At 40.0% G+C, this 22038-nt stretch overlaps 1 protein-coding gene across 1 annotated transcript in view; it reads right to left on the minus strand.

Moving 5' to 3' along the window:
* Positions 1 to 11401: 11401 nt before the first annotated feature.
* The window catches only part of GNL3L (G protein nucleolar 3 like), a 32676-nt gene continuing 22039 nt past the window's right edge, over positions 11402 to 22038 (minus strand). The window contains exons 15-16 of the mRNA XM_049872599.1: positions 18283 to 18502; positions 11402 to 16396 (exon numbers count right to left, since the gene is read on the minus strand). Of these exons, the coding sequence (XP_049728556.1) occupies positions 16314 to 16396; positions 18283 to 18502 (303 nt within the window). The 3' untranslated portion in view covers positions 11402 to 16313. The remainder of the gene's footprint in view (positions 16397 to 18282; positions 18503 to 22038) is intronic.

Here is a 22038-nt window from a genome sequence, read left to right on the forward strand (position 1 = left end):
CAGATGAGCAGTTGATATTTGAGACGGGCCCAAAGTCGGTTAAAAGGGGGAAAAGACAGTCTCTTTAACAAATGGTGCTGGCATAACTGGATATCCATCTGCAAAAAAATGAAACAAGACCCATACCTCACTCCATGTACACAAATGAGCTCAAGATGGATCAAAGACATAAATATAAAATCTGAAACGATAAAGATCATGGAAGAAAAAATAGGGATGTTAGGAGCCCTAATATATGGCATTAACACTATACAAAACATTATAAAGAATGTAGAAGAAAAACTAGATAACTGGGAGCTCCTAAAAATCAATCACCTATGCTCATCCAAAGACTTCACCAAAAGAGTAAAAAGATTACCTACATACTGGGAAAAAGTTTTTAGCTAATGACATTTCTGATCAGCACCTGATCTCTAAAATCTACATGATACTGCAAAAGCTCAACTGCAAAAAGACAAATAACCCAATTAAAAAATGGGCAAAAGATATGAGTAGACACTTCACTAAAGAAGACATTCAGGCAGCTAAGAGATATATGAGGAAATGCTCACGATCATTAGCCATTAGAGAAATGCAGATCAAAACTACACTGAGATTTCAACTCACTCCAACAGGACTGGCATTAATCCAGAAAACACAAAATAATAAATGTTGGAGAGGCTGTGGAGAGATTGGAACACTTCTACACTGCTGGTGGGAATGTCAAATGGTACAACCACTTTGGAAATCGATTTGGCGCTTCCTTAAGAAGCTAGAAATAGAACTACCATAGGATCCAGCAATCCCACTCCTTGGAATATAGCCTAGAGAAATAAGAGCCTTTACACGAACAGATATATGCACATCCATGTTTATTGCAGCACTGTTTACAATAGCAAAAAGATAGAAGCAATCAAGGTGCCCATCAATGGATAAATAAATTATGGTATATTCACACAATGGAATATCATGCATTGATAAAGAACAGTGAGGAATCTGTGAAACATTTCATAACATGGAGGAACCTGGAAGGTATTATGCTGAGTGAAATTAGTCAGTTGCAAAAGGACAAAAATAAGACCACTACTATAAGAACTTGAGAAACAGTTTAAACTGAGAAGAAAACATTCTTTCATGGTTACAAGAGGAGGGAGGGAGGGAGGGTCGGAGAGGGAATTTTCTAATTAGATGGTAGATATGAACTACTTTAGGTGAAGGGAAAGATAGCACACAACACAGGGCAGGTCAGCAAAACTGGACTAAACCAAAAGCAAAGAAGTTTCCTGAATAAACTGAATGCTTCGAAGGCCAGTGTAGCAGGGGCAGGGATCTGGGGACCATGGTTTCAGGGGACATCTAAGTCAATTGGCATAATAAAATCTATTAAGAAAACATTCTGCATTCCACTTTGAAAAGTGGCATCTGGGGTCTTAAACGCTAGCAAGCAGCCATCTATGATGCCATCAATTGGTCTCAACCCACCTGGAGCAAAGAAGAATGAAGAACACCAAGGACACAAGGTGATTACGAGCCCAGGAGACAAAAAGAGCCACATGAACCAGAGACTACATCGTCCTGAGACCAGAAGAACTCGATGGTGCCCGGCTACAACAGATGACTGACTGCCCTGACAGGGAACACAACAGAGAACCTCTGAGGGAGCAGGAGAGCAGTGGGATGCAAACGCCATATTCTCATAAAAAGACCAGACCTAATGGTCTGAGACTAAAAGGACCCCAGTGTTCATGGGCCCCAGACCTTCTGTTGGCCCAGGACAGGAACCATTCCCGAAGCCAACTCTTCGGACATGGATTGGACTGGACAATGAGTTGGAGAGGGATGCTGGTGAGGAGTTTCTTGGATCAGGTGGACACTTGAGACTATGTTGGCATCTCCTGCCTGAAGGGGAGATGAGAGGATGGAGAGGGTTAGAAGCTGGCGAAATGGACACGAAAAGAGAGAGTGGAGGGAGAGAGTGGGCTGTCTCATTAGGGGGAGAGTAATTGGGAGTGTGTAGTAAGGTGTATATGGGTTTTTGTGTGAGAGGCTGACTTGATTTGTAAACTTTCACTTAAAACACAATAAAAATTATTTTAAAAAAAGAGAGAGACAGCTGGGATGGCTATATTGATATCAGACAAAAGAGATTTAAGTCAAAATCTGTTATAAGAGACAGAGAAGGACACTATGTAATGATCAAAGGTTCCATTCATCAAGACAATATAGCAATTTTGAATACATATTCTCCTATTTGCACTGCCCCCCCCCAAAAAAAAACTGTCACAAAGAATTGAAGGGAGAAATAGGCAGTACCTCAATAATGGACAGAACATCTAGAAAGATGGTCAGTACGGAAAAAAAGGATTTTAACAACACTACATAAACCAACTAGACCTAACATATTTATAGAATTCTCCACCCAACAACAAAATGCACATTCTTCTCCAATGTACATGAATCGTTCTCCAGGATAGACTATATGCTAGGTCACAAAACAAGTCTCAAAAAATTTAAAAAGACTGAAATCTTACAAATTATCTTCTCCAACCACAATGGGGAAAAAAATAAAAAACCAAACCCACTGCCATCGAGTCAATTCCAACTCATAGCAGCTCTATAGCGCAGAGTAGAACTGCCCCCATAGGGTTTCCAAGGCTGTAAACCTTTACAACAGCAGACTGCCACATCTTTCTCCCGTGGAGCAGCTGGTGGGTTCAAACCATCGTCTTTTCAGTTAGCCAAGTGTTTTAACCACTGCACCACCAGGGTTCCCAAAGGAATGAAACTAGAAATAGTAGAAGGAAAACTAGGAAATACACAAATATATGGAAATTTTATGGAAATTAAGACGATGAATGGATCAAGGAAGAAATCAACAACGTATTTAGAGTCTAAAACAAATGAAAGCAAAATATATCAAAACTTATGGGATGCTCACAGGGAAATTTATAGCAGCAACCGCCTATATTTAAAAAGAGGGGAATTTTGTGAAGGTGATGCGAGAAGGTCTAGGTTCCAGCCCTCCCCACATGTGCACCAAGAAATACAAGAAATCTGTGAAAGGCCCTTAGTGACTTTGAATTGGTAGGCAGAGCTCAGCAGCAAAAACCTGCAGACATGAGTCAATGTGTCCCATGTGGTAGGAACACCATGTCATCCACTGTCCCTGCCCCACCCCCCTGGTGCTACAGACTATCATCTACTACGGACTACAGAAATGGCACCTGCAGAGGAGTCTAATTCCCCAGCAAAACTCTGCCTGACTACGCACAGGAAAAGGCCCCCAGCTCCAACTCTGAAATCTCTGTTGAACAGTTCTGGGAATCTGTTCAGGGTGTGCCCACTCCTATCTCTCACTGTCAGCGGCAAGTCTACCACAGTCCCAGGCAACCCACCTATAGCTTGCCTCATCTCACTGGGTCTCCAGCTCACAAATAAATGGACCCTCACAGAACAGTGGAAGGAGTCTTGAATGGAGGATTACACCCTTACACCCAGCTCCCCTGGTGGTTTATTCAGTGTGAGCTCTCTGACTGAAAATGTGGCCACAGAAACAGCCCACACAGAGCAGGGGAGGGAGCAATGACCCAAGAAATAAGACTGAACCCTCTGGTGAAGAGACTGATTAGTGTGTTTGCTGTTTTGTTTGGATGCAATCCCTGGTGGACAGATTGATTAGTGCATGTTGTCCTGTTTTAGAGACACTAAAGATCAGAAAACATGGTCTGGAATTGTCAACAGAGAGGGAGAGGGAAGTATCAGAGAGAGGAAGAGAGAACAGTGAGCAAAGTCTGAAGGCTCTGCTCACTTAAGAGTTTCTTGCAGAAAGTAGTGCTGTGAAAAACACTGAATACTGGAGAGAACCGAGAAAGTTAACACCTGATAAAATTCTAATGTCTGGGTTTCAACAAAAAAATTAAAGGCACACAAAGAAAATGGAAACAATGGCCCATCCAAGTGAACAAGACAAACGCAGAGGAATCTCATCTATGGAAGCCTGAAAAAAAGAACAGAATGGAAGAATAACTGAAATGAGAAACACATTGAAAACACCCATAAAGGTAAAATTCATAGTATCTGGCATTCAATTGGAGTCCCTGGGTAGCAAAAATGGTTAAGCACTCAACTGCTAACAGATGGGCAGGCAATTTGAATCCACCCAGAGGCACCTTGGAAGAAAGGCCTGGTGATATACTTCCAAAAGGTCACAGTCATTGAAAACCCTATGAAGCAGTTCTACTCTGATACACACAACATTGCTATGAGTTGGAATCAACTTGATAGCAACTGGTTTGATTTTTTTTCTTTGAACATCCAATCAAAGATAAGGAGCCTGGGTGATGAAAGCACGTAGAAACTAGCTGATAACATACAGGTTGGCAGTTCAAACCCACCCAGCAGCTCCACAGTAGAAAGGCCCAGAGAACTGATTCCATAAAGACTACAGCCAAGAAAACTCTACGAAACAATTCAACTCTGTAACACATGGGGTTGCCACGAGTCAGGGACAGCTAATAACAACAATCAAAGATTACCAGGTGCACAAAAATAGTAGGAAAATACAAACCATTATAAGAATAATCACTCAAACAAAGCTGAGAACAGCTATTAGAATTAGCACAAGACATTAAATATTTTATTACACATACTCCATGTGTTCCAAAAAGGTAAACAGAGAAACGGAAGATATTTTTTTAAAGACCCAAATTGAACTTCTAGAGATGAAAACAATAACGCGTGAGATGAACAATACACTGGGGAGGGTGAGGGCATTAGCAGCACGTTACACAATGCAGAAGAAGAAAGGATTCATAAACTTGAAGACAAAGAAACAGAAGCTACTCAAAATGAAACACAGAGAGAGAAAAGAATCTAAAAAAATAAAAGGAAGGAAGAAAAGAACATCACTGAGTCTGGGACAATTTTGAGCAGCCTAATACATGTGTAATTGGAGTCCCTGAAGGAGAGGAAAATGTGGAAAGAAAAAACATTGAAGAAACAATGAACCAGAGCTTTCCAAATTTGATGAAAACTATAAACCCACAAATCCAAATAGCTAAACAAACCCCCCAAGCACACACACACAAATCAAGGTACATCATAATTAAATTGCTCAAAGCCAGTGATGGAAGAAAAAAATCTTACAAGCAACCAGAGGAAAAGATAATGTTGTGTACAGAGGAGAAAATAAGGATAACATCAGATTTTCATCAAAAACAATGCATATGTAAAGACAGTGAACAAAATCTTTAAAGTACTGGAAGACAAAAATCGAATTCTATAACCGGCAAATCCTATCTTCAAAGACAAAAGTACAATACTTTTCAGACATACAAAAGCTGAACAAATTCATTGCCCAAGAGACTTGAAATGCAAGAAATGTTCAAAGAAGTTCTTCAGGCAGAAAGATAATGATACTGCGAGGTGAGGAACCACCTTGCAGAAAAGTTTAGCCTTTGTTCTTTGCTCTTTCAAGCCATACCAACACCTGAAGCTAATGAGTGGGAACTGACCAGACCAAGAAGGACCACTTTGGGGCCCGATGCTGACTAAGCCTCAGAAGGCATGATGTAATCTATCATGGCCATGTGCGGAGGCCAATAAGAGCCCTGAACCCTGAGGCTCAGATGAGCTTCCTGGTTGGTGACTATGCATGGGAGAGTTAGCACATCCCTCTTTGGGACATGGAAGCTCTGCACTGTGACCCCTTCCAGGCCTCACCCCATGTGTCTCTTCATTTGTATGCTTTTTGGTTGTAATAAAGATGTAGCCATAAGTATGACACTTTTCATGAGATTCTGTGAGTCATTCCAGTGAATTAGTGAATTCACAGGGGCAGTGACAGCCAGCAGGGGCTGACGTCTGACTATTTAACAGTCTGAAAGAAGGTATCCTTCTAACGTGTATGCTCTGACCTAGCTCTGGGTGGCAAGGGTTCAAGAAATGCTACATGGGCAGCTGGTCTGAAATACAATGTTCATTAAACTTGTAAGCTCTGAGCCAGCTGTGGTCAGAGACAGAATGTATCACACAAGTGGCTGGCAGTGAGGTTGGAGAAGTGGGAAGGTGAGTACTGAATTCATTTCCACTTTGGGAACTGGATTCATGCTGATCCTTATAACACACTTAGCAATGAACGAGGGATTTACCCATTCTGCGCCTGGCTTAGTACATACATCTTAGGGAAATCTGGAGTCACACAACGGAATGAAGAGCACCAGAAATGGTAACCACATGAGTAAATACATAATTATATTTTTATTATTTAAATCTCCGTAGAAGATAATTTAAAGTATAAACAAAAAATAACAATGTATGATAGGGTCCATAACATACGTGAGAGTAAAATTCATAACAATAGTAAAAAAGTCAGGAGGAGAGAAATGGAAGTATGCTACTGTAAGATTTTTATACTATCTGTAAAATGGTAAAATATCACTTGAAGGTAGACTGGAATGAATTAAAGATAAACTCAAGGAAGGCAAACAAAACAACAGAAACATTTTTTGAAATAATTAATTAAACAATCCAAAAGAGGGAAAAGTGACCAAAGTAGACATAAAACAAATAGTAAGATGATGGACTCAAACCTAACTATACCAATAATAACGTTAAATGTAAAACATCTAAACACCAATTAAGAGGCACCACCACCACCAGTTGCTGTTGAATAGATTACAACTCATGACAACTCCATGTGTACAGCCGTGATCCATGAGGTTTTCAACGGTTGATTTTTTGGAAGTAGATCGCCAGGGCTTTCTTTCAAGGCACCACTGGGTGAACTCAAACATCCAACCTTTCAGTTAGCAGAAGAGTGTGTTAACCATTTGTACCACCCAGGGACTTTGAGACTGTCAAATTAAAAAAAATAAAGCAGGAAGAAACTATATGCTGCCTAAAAGAAAATCACTTTAAATATAAAGTCACACAAGGATTCCATTTATCACCACTCCTATTTAACATTGTGCTGGAAGTCCTCACTAGAGCAATAAGGCAAGAAAAATAAATAAATGGCATTCAAATTGGACAAGAAGAAGTAAAACTATACCTATTTGCAGATGATATGATACTATACACACAGAACCTCAAAGATTCCACAAGAAAACTACCGGAACTCATAAAAAGATTCAGCAGAGTAGCAGAATACAAGATCAACACACAAAAATCAGTTGGATTCCTATAGATCAACAAAGAGAACTTCGAAAAGGAAATCAGGAAAACAATACCATTTATAATAGCCCCTAAAAAGATAAAATAATTAGGAATAAATCTAAACCAAGGATATAAAAGACCTATCCAAAGAAAATACAAAACGTTATTGCAAGAAACCAAAAGAGACCTACATAAATGGAAAAACACACCACACTCATGGATAGGAAGACACAACATTATGAAAATGTCAATTCTGCCTAAAGCAATCTACAGATACAGCATTCTTTAATTATATGGAAAAACTAATCACCAACTGTATATGAAAAGGACAGAGGCCTGGGATAAGCAAAGTATTACTGAAGAAAAAAAACAAAGTAGGAGGCCTCACACTACCTGATCTCAGAACCTACTATATGGCCACCGTACTCAAAACAGCCTGGTACTGGTACAACAGACACATAGACCAATGGAACAGAATCAAGTACGATCAGCTGATCTTTGATATAGGACCAAAGTCCGTTAAATGATGAAAATACAGTCTTTCTAACAAATGGTGCTGGCAAAACTGGTTATCAGTTTGTAAAAAAAAAAAAAGACAAAAAAATGACACCATACACAAAAACTAACTCAAAATGGATCAAAGATCTGAATATAAAACCTAAAACAATAAAGATCATGGAAGAAATAATAGGGACAACACTAAAAAAAATAAATAAATAAATAAATAAAACACAAACCATAACTAACAAAGCACACACACAAGATAAACTAGATAACTGGGAGCTCCTAAAATTAAACATTTATGCTCATCAAAAGACTTCATTAAAGAAGTTAAAGAGAACCTACATATTGGGAAAAAATTTTTTGGCTACAACATATCCAGCAAGGGTCAAATCTCCTAACATCTACAGAATACTTCAATACCTCTACAATAAAAAGACAAATAATTCAATTTAAAAATAGGCAAAGGATATGAACAGACACTTCACCAAAGAAGGCTTTCAGGCAACTAACAGACACATGAGGAAATGCTTGCAATCATTAGCCATTAGAGAAATGCAAATCAAAACTACAATGAGATACCATCTCCCCCTGACATTACAGGTACAAATCAAAAAAAAAAAAAAAACAGAAAATAACAAATGTTGGAGAGGCTGCAGGGAGATTGGAACTCTTATGCACTGCTAGGGGGAATGTAAAATGGTACAAGCCCTATGGAAAACGATATGGCATCTCCTTAAAAAACTAGAAATAGAAATATCATACAATTCAGCAATCCCACTCCTAGGAATATATCCTAGAAAAATAAGAGCTGTCACACGAATAGACATAAGCACACTTACGTTCACTGCAGCATTAATCACAATAACAAAAAGATGGAAACCTAAATGCCCATCAACAGATAAACAAATTATAGTACAAACACACAATGGAATACTACGCAACAGTAAAGAACAATGGTGAATCTGCAAAACATCTCACAACATGGATGAATCTGGAGGGCGTTATGCTAAGTGAAATAGGTCAATCACAAAAGGACAAATATTGTATGAGACCACTATTATAGAAACCCAATAAAAGGTTTACACACAGAAATAAAACAATCTTTGATGGTTACAAGGGAGGGGAGAGGTGGGCAAGAGAAATCACTAACTAGACAGTAGGCAAGTATTAACCTGGATGAAAGGAAAGACAACACACTACATAGGCAAAGTAGCACAACTTGACCAAAGCAAAGTCACAGAAGCTTTCTAGACACATCCAAACTCCTTGAGGGAATGAGTTACTGGGGCTGAATGCTGGGGACCAAGGTTTCAGGGGACATCTAGGTCAAGTGGCATAACATAGTTCATAAAGACAATATTCTACATCCTACTTTGGTGACTAGCCTCTGGGGTCTTAGAAGCTTGTAAGGCCATCTAAGATATATTTATTGTTCCCATCACATTCAGAGCAAAGGAGAATGAAGAAAACCAAAGACACAAGGAAAATATTAGTCCAAAGGACTAATGGACCACGTGAACCACAGCCTCCAACAGCCTGATCCCAGAAGAACTACATGGTGACTGGCCACCACCACCAACTGCTCTGACAGAGATCACAATAGAGGGTCCTAGACAGAGCAGGAGAAAAATGTAGAACAAAATTCAAATTCACAAAAAAGACCGGATTTACTGGTCTGACAGAGACTGGAGGAACCCCTGAGACTATGGCCCTGACACCCTGCTAGCTCAGAACTAAAGCCACTCCTGAAGCACACCTTTCAGCCAAAGACTAGGCAGGCCTATAAGACAAACAATAACATACATGAGGAACATGCTTCTTAGTTTAATCAAGTACATGAGACCAAATGGGCAACACCTGCCCAAAAGCAAAGATGAGAAGGCAGGAAGGGACAGGAAAGCTGAACAAATAACAGAGGGAACCTGGGGTGGAAAGGGAAAGGGGAAGAGTGCTGACACATTGAGGGGATTGCAACCAATGTTGCAAATAAAACACAAATTGTTTTATTTGTGCATAAAATTTTGAATGAGAAACTAATTTGCGCTGTAATCTTTCACATAAAGCACAATAAAATTATATAAAGTCACAAATAGATGAAAAGTAAAAGGAAGAAAAAGACATACTATGCTAAAACAAATCAAAAGAAAGCTGCAATGGCTTTCTTTATATCAGACAAAACACATTTCAGACCAAAGAATATAAACAAAGAAAAAGAAAGTCATTTCATACTGATAAAGAGGTCAATTAATCTAGAGGACATGACAACCCTAAATGTTTATGCATCTAATTAAAAAGATTCAAAATACATGAAGCAAAAATGGATAGAACTGCAACAAGTAACATATGAATCTACAATAACTGTCAGAGACATCAATACTTCTGTCTCAATAATTGATAGAACAAGTAAGCATAAAATCAGTATGTATACAGTAGAGATAAACAATGCTACCAACCACCTTGACTTGATTGACAATGATAGAACATTCCAGCCAACAACAAAATAATATACTCTTCTGAAGTGCACATGAGACATTTACCAGTATAGACCATATTCTGAGCCATAAAAGTCTTGATAAATTTTAAAGGATTCAAGTCTTATAAAATATGTTCCCTTGCCAGAATGGAATTAAATTAGAAATCAAGAGCAGAAAAATCTCTGCAATACTCCCAAATATTTGGAAACTGAATAACACACTTCTAAATAACCTACGGAAACCCTGGTGGTGTAGTGGCTAAGAGCTATGGCTGCTAACCAAAAGGTTGAGGGTTCAAATCCACCAGGCGCTCCTTGGAAACTGTATGGGGCAGTTCTTAGTCCGTGTATAGGGTCGCTATGAGTCGGAATCAACTCGACAGCAATGGTTTTTTTTTTTTTTAATAACCCATGAATCATAGAAGAAATTGAAAGTGAAATTAGTATTTTGACCTTAATCAACACAAAAACACACTTATCAGAATTTGTGGGATGCTGCTAAAGAAGAAATTAGGAGGAAATTTATACTGCTAAGTGCCTATTTTAGAAAAGAAGAAAGGTCTCAAATCAATAACTTCAGCTTCCAAGCAGCCATTCAAGATAAAACAATTGGTCTCTATTCACCTGGAGCAACATAGGAAGGAGAACTAGGAATAATAGGAGGAGGAAATGGAATGCATGGCTAATTGCCTCCATGAACATCTGCCTCCTCTGCCATGAGACCAGAAGAGCTAGATGGGGTCTGGCAACCATTACTGAACATTTTGATCAAAGATTCTATAGAATCCTGATCAAAAAGGGGAAAATGTAGAGCAGAATTTCAAATTCTCATGGACTCCAGTCTTTCTGGAGCCATGGAGACTGGATGAACCCCAAAACTATTGCCCTGAGATAATCTTTAAATCTTAAACCAAAAGTATCCCCTGAAGTTTTCTTAAAACCAAACAATAGTTTAGCTTAACGAGTAAAGAATGTCTGCCTTAAGCAATGTGCTCTTTTAAGATACACCTATATGGGATCAAATTGACAACAGCAACTCAAAAGATTAAATAACAAACTTAGGGGACAGTGAGTTTATGTAAATGGGGGAGGAACAACTCAGAAAAGGTAGGTGAAAATGGTGGCACAACTCAAAGAATGTAATCAATGACACTAAATTGTACACGTAGAAATTGCTTAATTAATGTATGTTCTGATGAGTATATTCTCAACAAAAATAATTTTTAAAATGATATCAGCTTCCTACTTAAGAAACTAGAAAAAGAGCAAATTAAACCCAAAGTAAGGAAAAGAAAAGAAATAATAAAGATCAAAGCAGAACTCGATGAACTAGAAAACAGAAAAGCAGTAAAGAAAGTCAATTAAACCAAAATTTGGTTCTTTGAAAAGATCAATAAAATTGATAAATCTTTGCGCAGACTGATCAAGGCCAAAAAAGGGAAGATAGGTTACCAATATCAGGAATAAGAGGGGAGACATCACATTGTGTTAGTCAGTTTTGTTCTTTTTCAGAGTTGTTTTGGCTATTCTAAGTCCTTTATACTTCCATATGAATTTTAGAATCAGCTTGTCAGTTTCTACAAAAGGATGATAAGATACTATTATGAACAACTTTATAGCAATAAATTTAACAACTTACATGAAGAAATCTCATCAAAGAAACCAACTACCAATACTCACCCAAAAAGAAATATAATCTGAAAAGCACCATATCTATCAAAGAAATTGTAGTTTAAAACCTTAGCATAAACCAAACTCTAGGTCCAAATGGTTTTATTGGTGAATTCTACCAAACACTTAAGAAATGATATCAATTGTACACAAATTCTTCCAAAAGACAGAAGACGTAGAAACACTTCCCAACTCACTCCATGAAGCCAGCATTACCCTGATACCAAACCAGACGTTCAACAAAAGAAAACTTCAGACCAATATCCCTTATGAGCACAGACGCAAAAATTCTAAATGAAAATTTAGCAAATTGCACGTGTGGTAGCCTGAATAAGGTCCCCCCCGCCCCCGCTGAAGTGTCCATATACTAATCCCCAGAACCTGTGAATATGTTACTTTACATAGTAAAATGAACTTCGCAACTATGATTAAGTTAAGGATCTTGAGATGGGGCGATTATCCTGGTAGGCCTGATATAATCCCCATGAGTCCTTAGAAAAGACAAGCAGGAGGATCAGAGTCAGAGAGAGAAAACGTAAGGATGGAACAGAGGTCAGAGAAAAGATGATAGACTGCTGGCTTTGGAGATGGAGTAAGGGGCCATGACCCAAGGAACGTAAGTGGCCTTTAAAATCCAGAAATGGCAAAGAAATGGATTCTGCTCTGTAAACTCTGGAGAGTATGGTCCTGGCAACACTTTCACTTGGCCCACCAAAACCCATTTGGGCCTTCTGACCTCCAGAACTATAAGACAATAAATTTGTGGGGTTTTTTTTAAGTCACTGAGTCTATGGTAATTTGTTACAGCAACAATAGAAAACTATTAACAGCATCCAACAATATATTAAAAGGATAATACATTATGGCCAAGTGGGATTTATCACAGGAATGCATGGTTGGTTTAACATTAGAAAATCAATGTAATTCATCACAAAAGCAAGCTAAAGAAGGAAAACTATGGGATCATCTCTATAGATGCAGAAAAACATTTAAAAAAATCCAACATCCATTCCTGAAAAAAACGTCTTGGCACTGCATCCTGATAAAGGGCAATACAAAAAAATCTGACCAACATCAAACTGAATGCTTAAAGACAGAATGTTTTCCCCCTAAAATCAGGAGCAAGACAGGGGTGTCCATGCTCACCACTCTTATTCAACATAAAACTCGTTGCCGTCGAGTCAATTTCGACTCACAGCAACCCTATAGCACAGAGTAAAATTGCCTCATAGAGCTTCCAAGGAGTGCCTGGTGAATTTGAACTGCCAACCTTTTGGTTAACAACCATAGCACATAACCACTATGCCACCAGGGTTTCCTTGTTCGACATAGTACTGGAAATCCCAGTCCCTGCAATAAGACAAGAAAAAGAAATAAAAGGCATATAGATTAGAAGTGAAAACCATATTTATTCACAGATGACAATTAAATAAAAAGTCCAATAAAATCTACAAAAAAAAAAAAGCTACTGGCTTTTGTTGAATTTAGCAAGGTTGCAGGATAAAATACCTGTACACTGAAATCAATTGTATTTTTATATAAACCAGGAGCCCTGGCGGCACAGTGGCTAAGTGCTTGGCTGCTAACCAAAAGGTCAGCAGTTCAAGCCCACCAGCCTTTCCGCAGGAGAAAGATGTGGCAGTCTGCTTCCATAAAGATTACAGCCTTGGAAACCCTATGAGGCAGTTCTACTCTGTCCTAAAGGGTCGCTGAGTTGCTATCGACTCAACAGCAGTGGGTTTGGTTTTATCAATGAACTATTAGAAATTTAAACTTTAAAAATACCATTTACAATAGCACCCCAAAATATGAAATATTTAGGGACAAATATGAAAAAAGGTGTGAAAGAAAACTACAAATTAAAGACCTAAACAAATGGGGAAATATATCTTGTTCAGGAGCCAAATGACTCAACATTATTAAAATCTCAATTCTCTCCATTTATCTATAGATTTAATGCAATCCTAGTCAAAATCCCAGCAGGCTTTTTTGTAGAAACAGAAAAGCTAAAATTCACAGTAAACACAAAAGGACTTAAATAGCCAAAACAAAATTTCAGATCAATATCCCCTATAAACACAGATGTAAAACTTCTAAATGAAAATTTAGCAAACTGCATCTGTGGTGGGCTGAATAATGCTCCCCATCCACTGATACATACGACATGGATCAATCTCAAATGTATTATACTGAGCGAAAGAAGCCTGTCTCAAAAGGGTACATACTATGATTCCACTCATATGACATTCTCTGAAAGACAAAACTACAAAGTTGAAGGGCTATTTCAAGAGTTATTATAAAGCTACTGTAATCAAAACTGTGGTACTGGCATAAAGACAAATACATCAATGGAACAGAATGGAGATTTTAGAAATAAACCTACACACATATGGACAACCGATTTTTGAGAAAAGAACAAAGGTAATGCAATGGAGAAAGGATAGCCTCTTCAACAAATACTGCTGGAACAACTGGGTAACCGTTGTTTTTTTTACATAACCTATTAAATAGCTTATGTAAAAAAAAAAGAACACAAAGTACTGGAGAGGATACGGAGCAGCTGAATCTTTCAAACATTGCTGATAGGAATGCCAAATGGTACAGGCACTTTGGAAAAGAGTTTGACAGTTTCACAGAACGTTAAACATATAATTCCACATATTCCAGCAATCTCTCTGGTATTTATTCATACCTACGGAATGAAACACTACCAAGTCCTGCACCATCCTTACTCATCTAGACACTTCTATTTCCAGTACTTAACAGGATTTCTTAAGATAGCAGAAAACATTTTTAATGTTTTATTATGGAATGCTGTATGGTTGTAAAATGGTCTTAGCTGTCCTGGTATCCAATTTCCACTATAACACTATTACCTACCAGGAGAGTTTGATAATGAGATAGGGTGAAGTAAGTTGGACCCCATCCAAGGGGACTCTGAGACTGGAATTTTAGCAAGATTCTACTATGGCTACAAAACAGAAAATGAACTTTTATAAATTTTAAACCAAAAAAGAGAAAATGCATTTAAAGGACTTGATAACAGGCTGGCACACAGTAGGTACCTAATCAATGTCCCTTTGTTAAGGAGGTAGTACAATGCAGAGGAAAGGGCCTGTGCAGGGTTTTAATTACACCTGGGTTCCAATCCTGGCTTCACTACTTAATATGGGCTGCAGCGGAATGCCAAGAGTGGTTTGTGCTCCCCTGCTAGGCTGGCCTGCAGCCAAAGACTCTCCACATACCTGAAAAGAATAGGCCTGGGCTTCTGCTCAAAGGATTTGGATAGGTAAGTTAAAGTGCTAGCATGAGAGGCAGAGGTGAAGACAAGGCTAAGATGTGGCTGTGGGTCCAAAGAGAGTGTTATGTTTACGGTAAGGGGTGAAGACTGAAGCAATCCAATTCCCGCCCCCTTCAAATTTGTCCAGTCTTAGGTAGATTGCTGGGAACTGAAGTTGTATGCATAACCAAGAGAACCCCTGGTAAAGCAAGACTGTTTCTGCTGCAATCATCTATCCCAGTCGATTTCTGAGGGCCCTTGGCACTGTGCGCCCACTGCCCTTGTCTGATGAAGTAGGCTCTCCCAAAGGTGGTGGCTAATTGCACTTTAATCAAGTGGCTTCCAGACACTGGTAAAGAAGTTGGCTGGTGCATCTCTCCACCCCTTGTACTCCCCTCCCAAGACAGCATCTCTCTTGAGGATGCAGTCTGTGAACAGATCCTTTTGAATTATGGAATTCAAACACTGGTGCTGGATAAGACGTGGTCACACAAGGGCAGGGCCCAGCCAAAGTACTTCAGTTAAAGATATTTTGCCAACCCAGGCCAGAAATGTCCCAAGGTGGGGCTTGACCCTAAAGTGCCCAGCCTCCTGACCAACAGGTGACTTGTTTTCCCTTCCTAAGAAATGAGGTAGTGCCCACCACACTTCAGCACCAGCCAGGCTTGTTTGTTCTCTTCTTCCTCTATTCTTCCCCAACTCTTCCAGAGACACAGAAGGTTCATCACTGTTCCCAACTGCCACCCAGGTGAGAATATATGGACTTGGAAGGAAGATACATGCCTTGCAATTCATTGCAAAAATGTCTTGCTGCTGAGATCTCTTATGGACTAGTAAAGAAATCATCACCCTCACAGGGACATCCAGGTCCACCAGCAGCCTAGCCTCTAGATTCATGTTCAGCTTTCCAAGAGGACAATAGGGTTTTGTGAGCGATCAGCTCTCAGACAAGCCCAATCTAGGGAGTGGGACCCCAGGGAATGATGATGGGGATAAACTGTTAGTATCTGGGCACTGCTGACATTTGTTTTCTCTTGTAAAACAAAGAGTGTTGGTTAAATAAAGAGTATTGCGTTTGCCAACTCCAGCCTTTTGGGACTCTTTTTTACTGAAGATAATGGAGGGGACAGTGGGAGGCACGATGAGGTAGGGATTCTTTTAATATGCAGGTGCTTCAAGGAGAGGCAAACTATTTCGTTTCATCCATACTGCTCCATCCCACTGGAATTGGTGCTGGGGGTGGGGATGACATCAGTCACCAGCACTGTCATCAGCGTTGCCAGAGAGGTCAAGGGCAGACATCATGGAATCAGACAGCTTGCTGGCAATTTTATCTGCAGATGGAGAAATATAGGCAGTCACTTGGTAGCTGGCTTGCCAAGGGAAGACAGAGGACTGTCGGAGCTGTTACACATTTACCTTAGCCTGCAACAAGCCTTCAAACTCACTCACTTGCCCCCAACAATAAACAAAACAGCTGGTGGGCTGTTGGCAGCCACTGCTCAACCTCAGAGGTAGGCCCATTTGTCTATCTGTGAAATGATCATCCCCATCATGGCTTCTGTCTTGGGGTGTCAGACTCACTTGGCTCCAAGTATTTTTATCCCTTCCCTGGCTGTGCAGTGGATAAGAGCTCAGCTGCTAACCCAAAAGTCAGCAGTTCAAATCTACCAGCCACTCCTTGAAAACTCTATGGGGCAGTTCTACTCTGTCCGGTAGGGTTGCTATGAGTCGGGATCAACTCAACGGCAACAAGTTTAGTCTCAAAACAGCATTTGTATTTTTATACTGTGTTGAACTTACCACTCTGTCATTACACCCAAAACAAAACTCTCACAGCAAAAAGGTGGCACGATAGTGGGAGCTTTGAGCCTGAACCGCTCACCACCTTCTATCCTCCAGCCACACCTTATTCCTCAGGATTTCTCCTCAGACATCCAGAAAGCCTTCTCTGACCATGCCTACTCCACCACCATCCCTAGACTGGGTTAGGTTCCTTCACTGTGCTTGCTCTCGCAGGGACTGATTACCCCAATACAAGGTACACAAGGGCTTCCTTGTGTATACTTACTAATCTGTAGTACACAATTTCACCTGTTTTTGCGACACCAAAGATGTGGTGAAACCCACATGAAATTGTTCACTACAGACTAGCATGTAAACACAATTAAGCACGTGCATACCTAGCTTGCTGGTTAATCCACCCCTGCTGACGGTGTCTTCACACTGATCACTGTTATCAGTGTCTATTGTCTCTTTCCCATCCCCCAACAAGACTAAGAGTTCAAGGGCAATTCATTTCTGGACTCCCAGGACTCAGCGTGGAGTCAGGCCAAGAATAAATGTAGGGTTATGGAACACAGCCTACTCATGGGTTCAATCAACCCTAGGCTTATATTTTGGCTCTACATATTACTCTTTATCTCACCTTGTGTGTGTCACTTAATGTCTCTCAGCCTCAGTTTCCTCACTTATTACGTGAAGGTAAGACCTCTGCAACAAGTTACAATGAGGATGAGTATACCATTAAGACCTGAATGGGTCAACCACACAAAGGACCACCATTAAAATGAGAGAGGAAGTTTTTTTGTGTATTGATCTGGAAATAACCCTAAGATATATTGAGTGGAAAAATACTGGACAATACTGTGTGTTCAGTAGACTAGCATTTGTGTGGAAAAAGGGAACGAAGAATATATACATCATTTGCTTGTATATCTCAGAAAAGAGATACAAAAAACTAATCATTTGTCTCTGAGAGGCCTAGATGGCTCGGGGATAGTAGAAAGACATTTTACAGTATACTCTTTTGTACCTTTTGGATTTTGAATGCATTACCTAATGATTAAGTAAAAATTAGAGTCTATGAACTTCCCAGCACAGAAAACACCTGATAAATAAACAGTGGCTAACTGATGCATAGACTACTACAGTGGTTCTCAAAGTATGGTTCCCAGAAGCATCCCCTGAGGATCTGTTAGAAATACAAATTCTCAGGCCCCACAGCAGGCCTACTGAATCAGAAACCCTGGGTTGGGGCCCCAAAATTTGTGTTTTAACAAAACCTCTAGCTGAACTTACAGAGATTCACTCAAAGGCCCCAGGGCTCAGCTTTCAAATGTCAAAAAGTTACTACTCATTAAGGTGCCATCAGTAAACCAGCCCAGGTGAGCCCCTTTTTGAGTCAGGGGTATTGAGGTGCCCCCACCTTGACACCCACCTGTACGTTTCTGCTTCTTCTTCTTATTCTTCAGGGCAGATGCTAGAGCCTGGCCTTGCTGTAGAGGGTCTGTCTCCATGATCCTCTGCAGCACTGGGCGACGGTCCACTGGGCAGACATCCACCATGCTGTAATTCTTGGGACAGTGGTTGATACTGCGTTTAGCCCACCCCACCTGACGCAGGTTTGGATTGGTACCATACCCAGTGAGACTGCCAATCTGGGGAGAGAGAAGACAACGGTGAGGCCTTGGCCCCCAGAGTACCTCCAAAGACTTCTGCAGAAGAGGTAGAGATAGGTTTGAGTATGGAGCCATGCAGAACTAAATTCCAATTCTGGCTCCACCGACAGATTAGCAGGTGCTTAGTTAACCTCTCAGTCTCACTTTGCTCATCTGAGGGCGATAATGGGTAGCTTACATGGCTTTTACAAGCATAAAATGAAAAAGTAGAGTTTCTTATCAATAGCAATGATTCTTTGCTTAAGTGGCCTTTCAAGCACTTATTCAATTTAACAAATATTTTCTGACACCTATTTTGTGCCTAGCTCTGTGTGGGGCAATGCTAGGGACAGAAAAATGAGTCAAATTCAGTTCCGCCTTCAGGAAGTAACCAGGCTAAAAAGGAAACAACTATCCACAAAACAGAGTGTGGTAACTGCCCATTAGAAAGACAAAGGATTTGTGACCCATAGGTTGGCAAGAAAGGGGAGTGGGTTAACACATACTTCTGATGGGGACAGCATTCCTGACTGAACACTGGAAAAGTACAAAGCATACCTGGGCACCAAAAAGGGTTTCTGTTTGGCTGGAGCGGAAGGTATACATGGGTAGTAAAAGCTAACACGACAGTAATAGTAAACATTCTTGTGTTTTAAAAACAACTAATACAGACAGAAAGCTTACTATTGTGCCAGGTACCATTACTCTAAGTACTATATATATGTACTAATTCATTTAATCCTTGCAATGCTATGACCTTCTGAAGCAAGGACTATTATTATTCCCATTTTACAAACAAGGCACAGAGAGGGTGAGTAGCTTGCCTAAACTCACAAAGGTAGTAAGCAGTGGAGTAAATTGGAACCCAAGTGGTTTGGCTCCAGAGCTTATTATGTGTGACCACCCACTACACTATAGTGGAGAAAAGGCAAGATGGGGTGGGTTTCAGAAAGGGTACCACACTGCACAACTCTGGTGTTAAGGGGTGGCACCATTCACAATATAGTATACTTAAATGGTATCCCCTGGAATTGTGCAATGGGGTGGCGTTGCTGAGAACCCTGAACCTGAATCTGTAACGTAGTATAGAACGGGGAACTTCAGGTTCTTGAGGTTATGTTCTGGGGACTTGTGGGCTCAGTGAGAAATAGTATTTGGCGGGGGAACAGTCTTGAATACACAACTTTAGGCTGGTTTTCCTGCAAGCAACAGGAGAACCTCTGAAACTGTGTGAAGATGGAAATAATGTGATTCCTGTCACTGCTCTAGTTCAAGCTTCATCCTCTCTCATGTACTACAGGCTACAATTTCCTTCCTGGGTTCCTGCCTTCACCCTGGCCCCTTTCTTTCTAACCTGATTTTTACCCTAGCCACCAGAGTGATCCTTCTAATATACAAAGTGACTATGTCACTTCCCTGCTAAGAAACTCTTCCAGATATTAAATAAATAAATAAATAAAGGACCAGCTCTTTAAGTAATCCTACAGAACAATCTTCAAAATAGACTAGGTGAAATAGACAAGGTACGGGAACGATGTGAATAGCATGCTACTCTTCAAATTAAAATAAGTATTTGTATTCGTATGTATATGTGCATGTGTGTTATGGACTGAATTGTGTCCCCCAAAAATACGTGTTGTAAACCCTAACCTCTATGCCTGTGGTTATAATCCCATTTCGAAATGGGCTGTCTTTGTTATGTTAATGAGACAAGATTAATGTGGGGTGTGTTTTCAGACAATCTCTTACAAGATATAAAAGGAGCAGGTTAAGGAAGCAGAGATGGGGGAAGACAGATGCCAAGCCACGTAGAGATCTCCAAGGAAGAAGAAAATGAGCTGAAGAGATAAGGGCCTTCCCCTAGAGCCAGCATCCTGAATTTGGATTTCTAGCCTCCTAAACAAATAAATTTGTTTGTTAAAGCAATCCACTTGTGGAATTTCTGTTACAGCAGTACCAGACGACCACAACAGTGTATGTGTATAAATACAGAATAACTCTGAAAGGACACTAAAAATCTGCTAACAGTGACTGTCTCCAAGAGGGAACAGGGTGACTTGGATACAGAAATAAGAGACTTATTTTTCAGGGTATGCCCTTTGCCCATAGTGACCCTGTGTTTGTCACAGTAGAACTGTGCTCCACAGGGTTTTCAATGGTTGATTTTTTGGAAGTAGATCATCTGGCCTTCCTTCTGAAGTGCCTCTGAATGGACTCCAAACTCCAACCTTTTGGTTACCAGCCGAACGCATTAATCATTTACATTATCCAGGAACTCATATTCCCCTCAAAAAAAAAAAAAAAACCAAACCCACTGCCATTGAGTTGATTCCGACTCATAGCAACCCTACAGGACAGAGTAGAACTGCCCCATAGGGTTTCCAAGGAGCAACTGGTGGATTCGAACTGCCGACCTTTTGTTTAGCAGTCTAGTCCTTAACTGCTGAGCCACCAGGGCCCCATATACCCTTTAAAAAAAAAAACCCATTGCCATCGAGTCGATTCCGACTCATAGCGACCCTATAGGACAGAGGAGAACTGCCCCATAGTTTCCAAGGAGCGCCTGGCAGATTTGAATTGCTGACCTTTAGGTTAACAGCCATAGCACTTAACCACTATGCCACCAGTACCTTTTAAATTCTATACCATTACATGTAATACTTAGTCAAAAAATAAACAAAAAGAAAAAATGTAAATAAAGTCCATAAAGACAAATAAAGTTATGATACATGCTACAACATGGATGAACCTTCAAAACATTAAGCTGAATGAAATAAGTCAGATATAAAAGGAGTTATATGATCCCATTTATATGAAATATTTAGAATAACCAAATGCATAGAGACAGGGGTTTGTTGGTGATTAGAGGAAACGGGAATTGTTGCTGAAAGGATGGGAGTTTCTGTTTGGGGTGATATAAAACTTTGGAATGGATAGTGGTGATGGTACTACAACATGGTGAGTATAGCTAGCGTCATACTGAATTCTACATTGAAAAATGGTTAAAATGGCAAACTTTTTGTTATATATATTTTGTCACAGTAAAATTAAAACAAATAAATAGATAAAATGGAAGAAAAATAAAAGCTCTCTGACCCAGAAAAAAAAAAAAACCAACTTTCACTGTTTTCCTATTGTTGTTGTTAGTTGCCGTTGAGTCAATTCCAACTCATGGCAACCAGAGTGCAGACTCATGCAGAGTAGAACTGCTCCTTAGGATTTTCAAGGCTGTGACCTTTCAGAAGCAGATGAAGCACCTCTACACGCGTTCAAGCCACCAACCTTTCAGCCAGTAGTCGAGCATTTAACCATTTGTGCCATCCAGGGACTCCTGTTTTCCTATTACCTATGGTTTAAGGTAAACTCAAGGCCTTCTGTGATCTGACTTTAGACTCTTCTTTCCCCGCCATGCTCACACCCTTTTGGGTCTTGGCATGAGCATTGTCTGAGGCCCCTGCCCACATACTTCTGCCCCCTTGCCCAGAGACTCAGCCTTCAAGATGTGGCTTAAGCAGCAAGTTGTCCACGAAGGCTTC

Source organism: Elephas maximus, chromosome X (assembly GCF_024166365.1).
Source record: "Elephas maximus indicus isolate mEleMax1 chromosome X, mEleMax1 primary haplotype, whole genome shotgun sequence".
NCBI lineage: Eukaryota > Metazoa > Chordata > Mammalia > Proboscidea > Elephantidae > Elephas > Elephas maximus.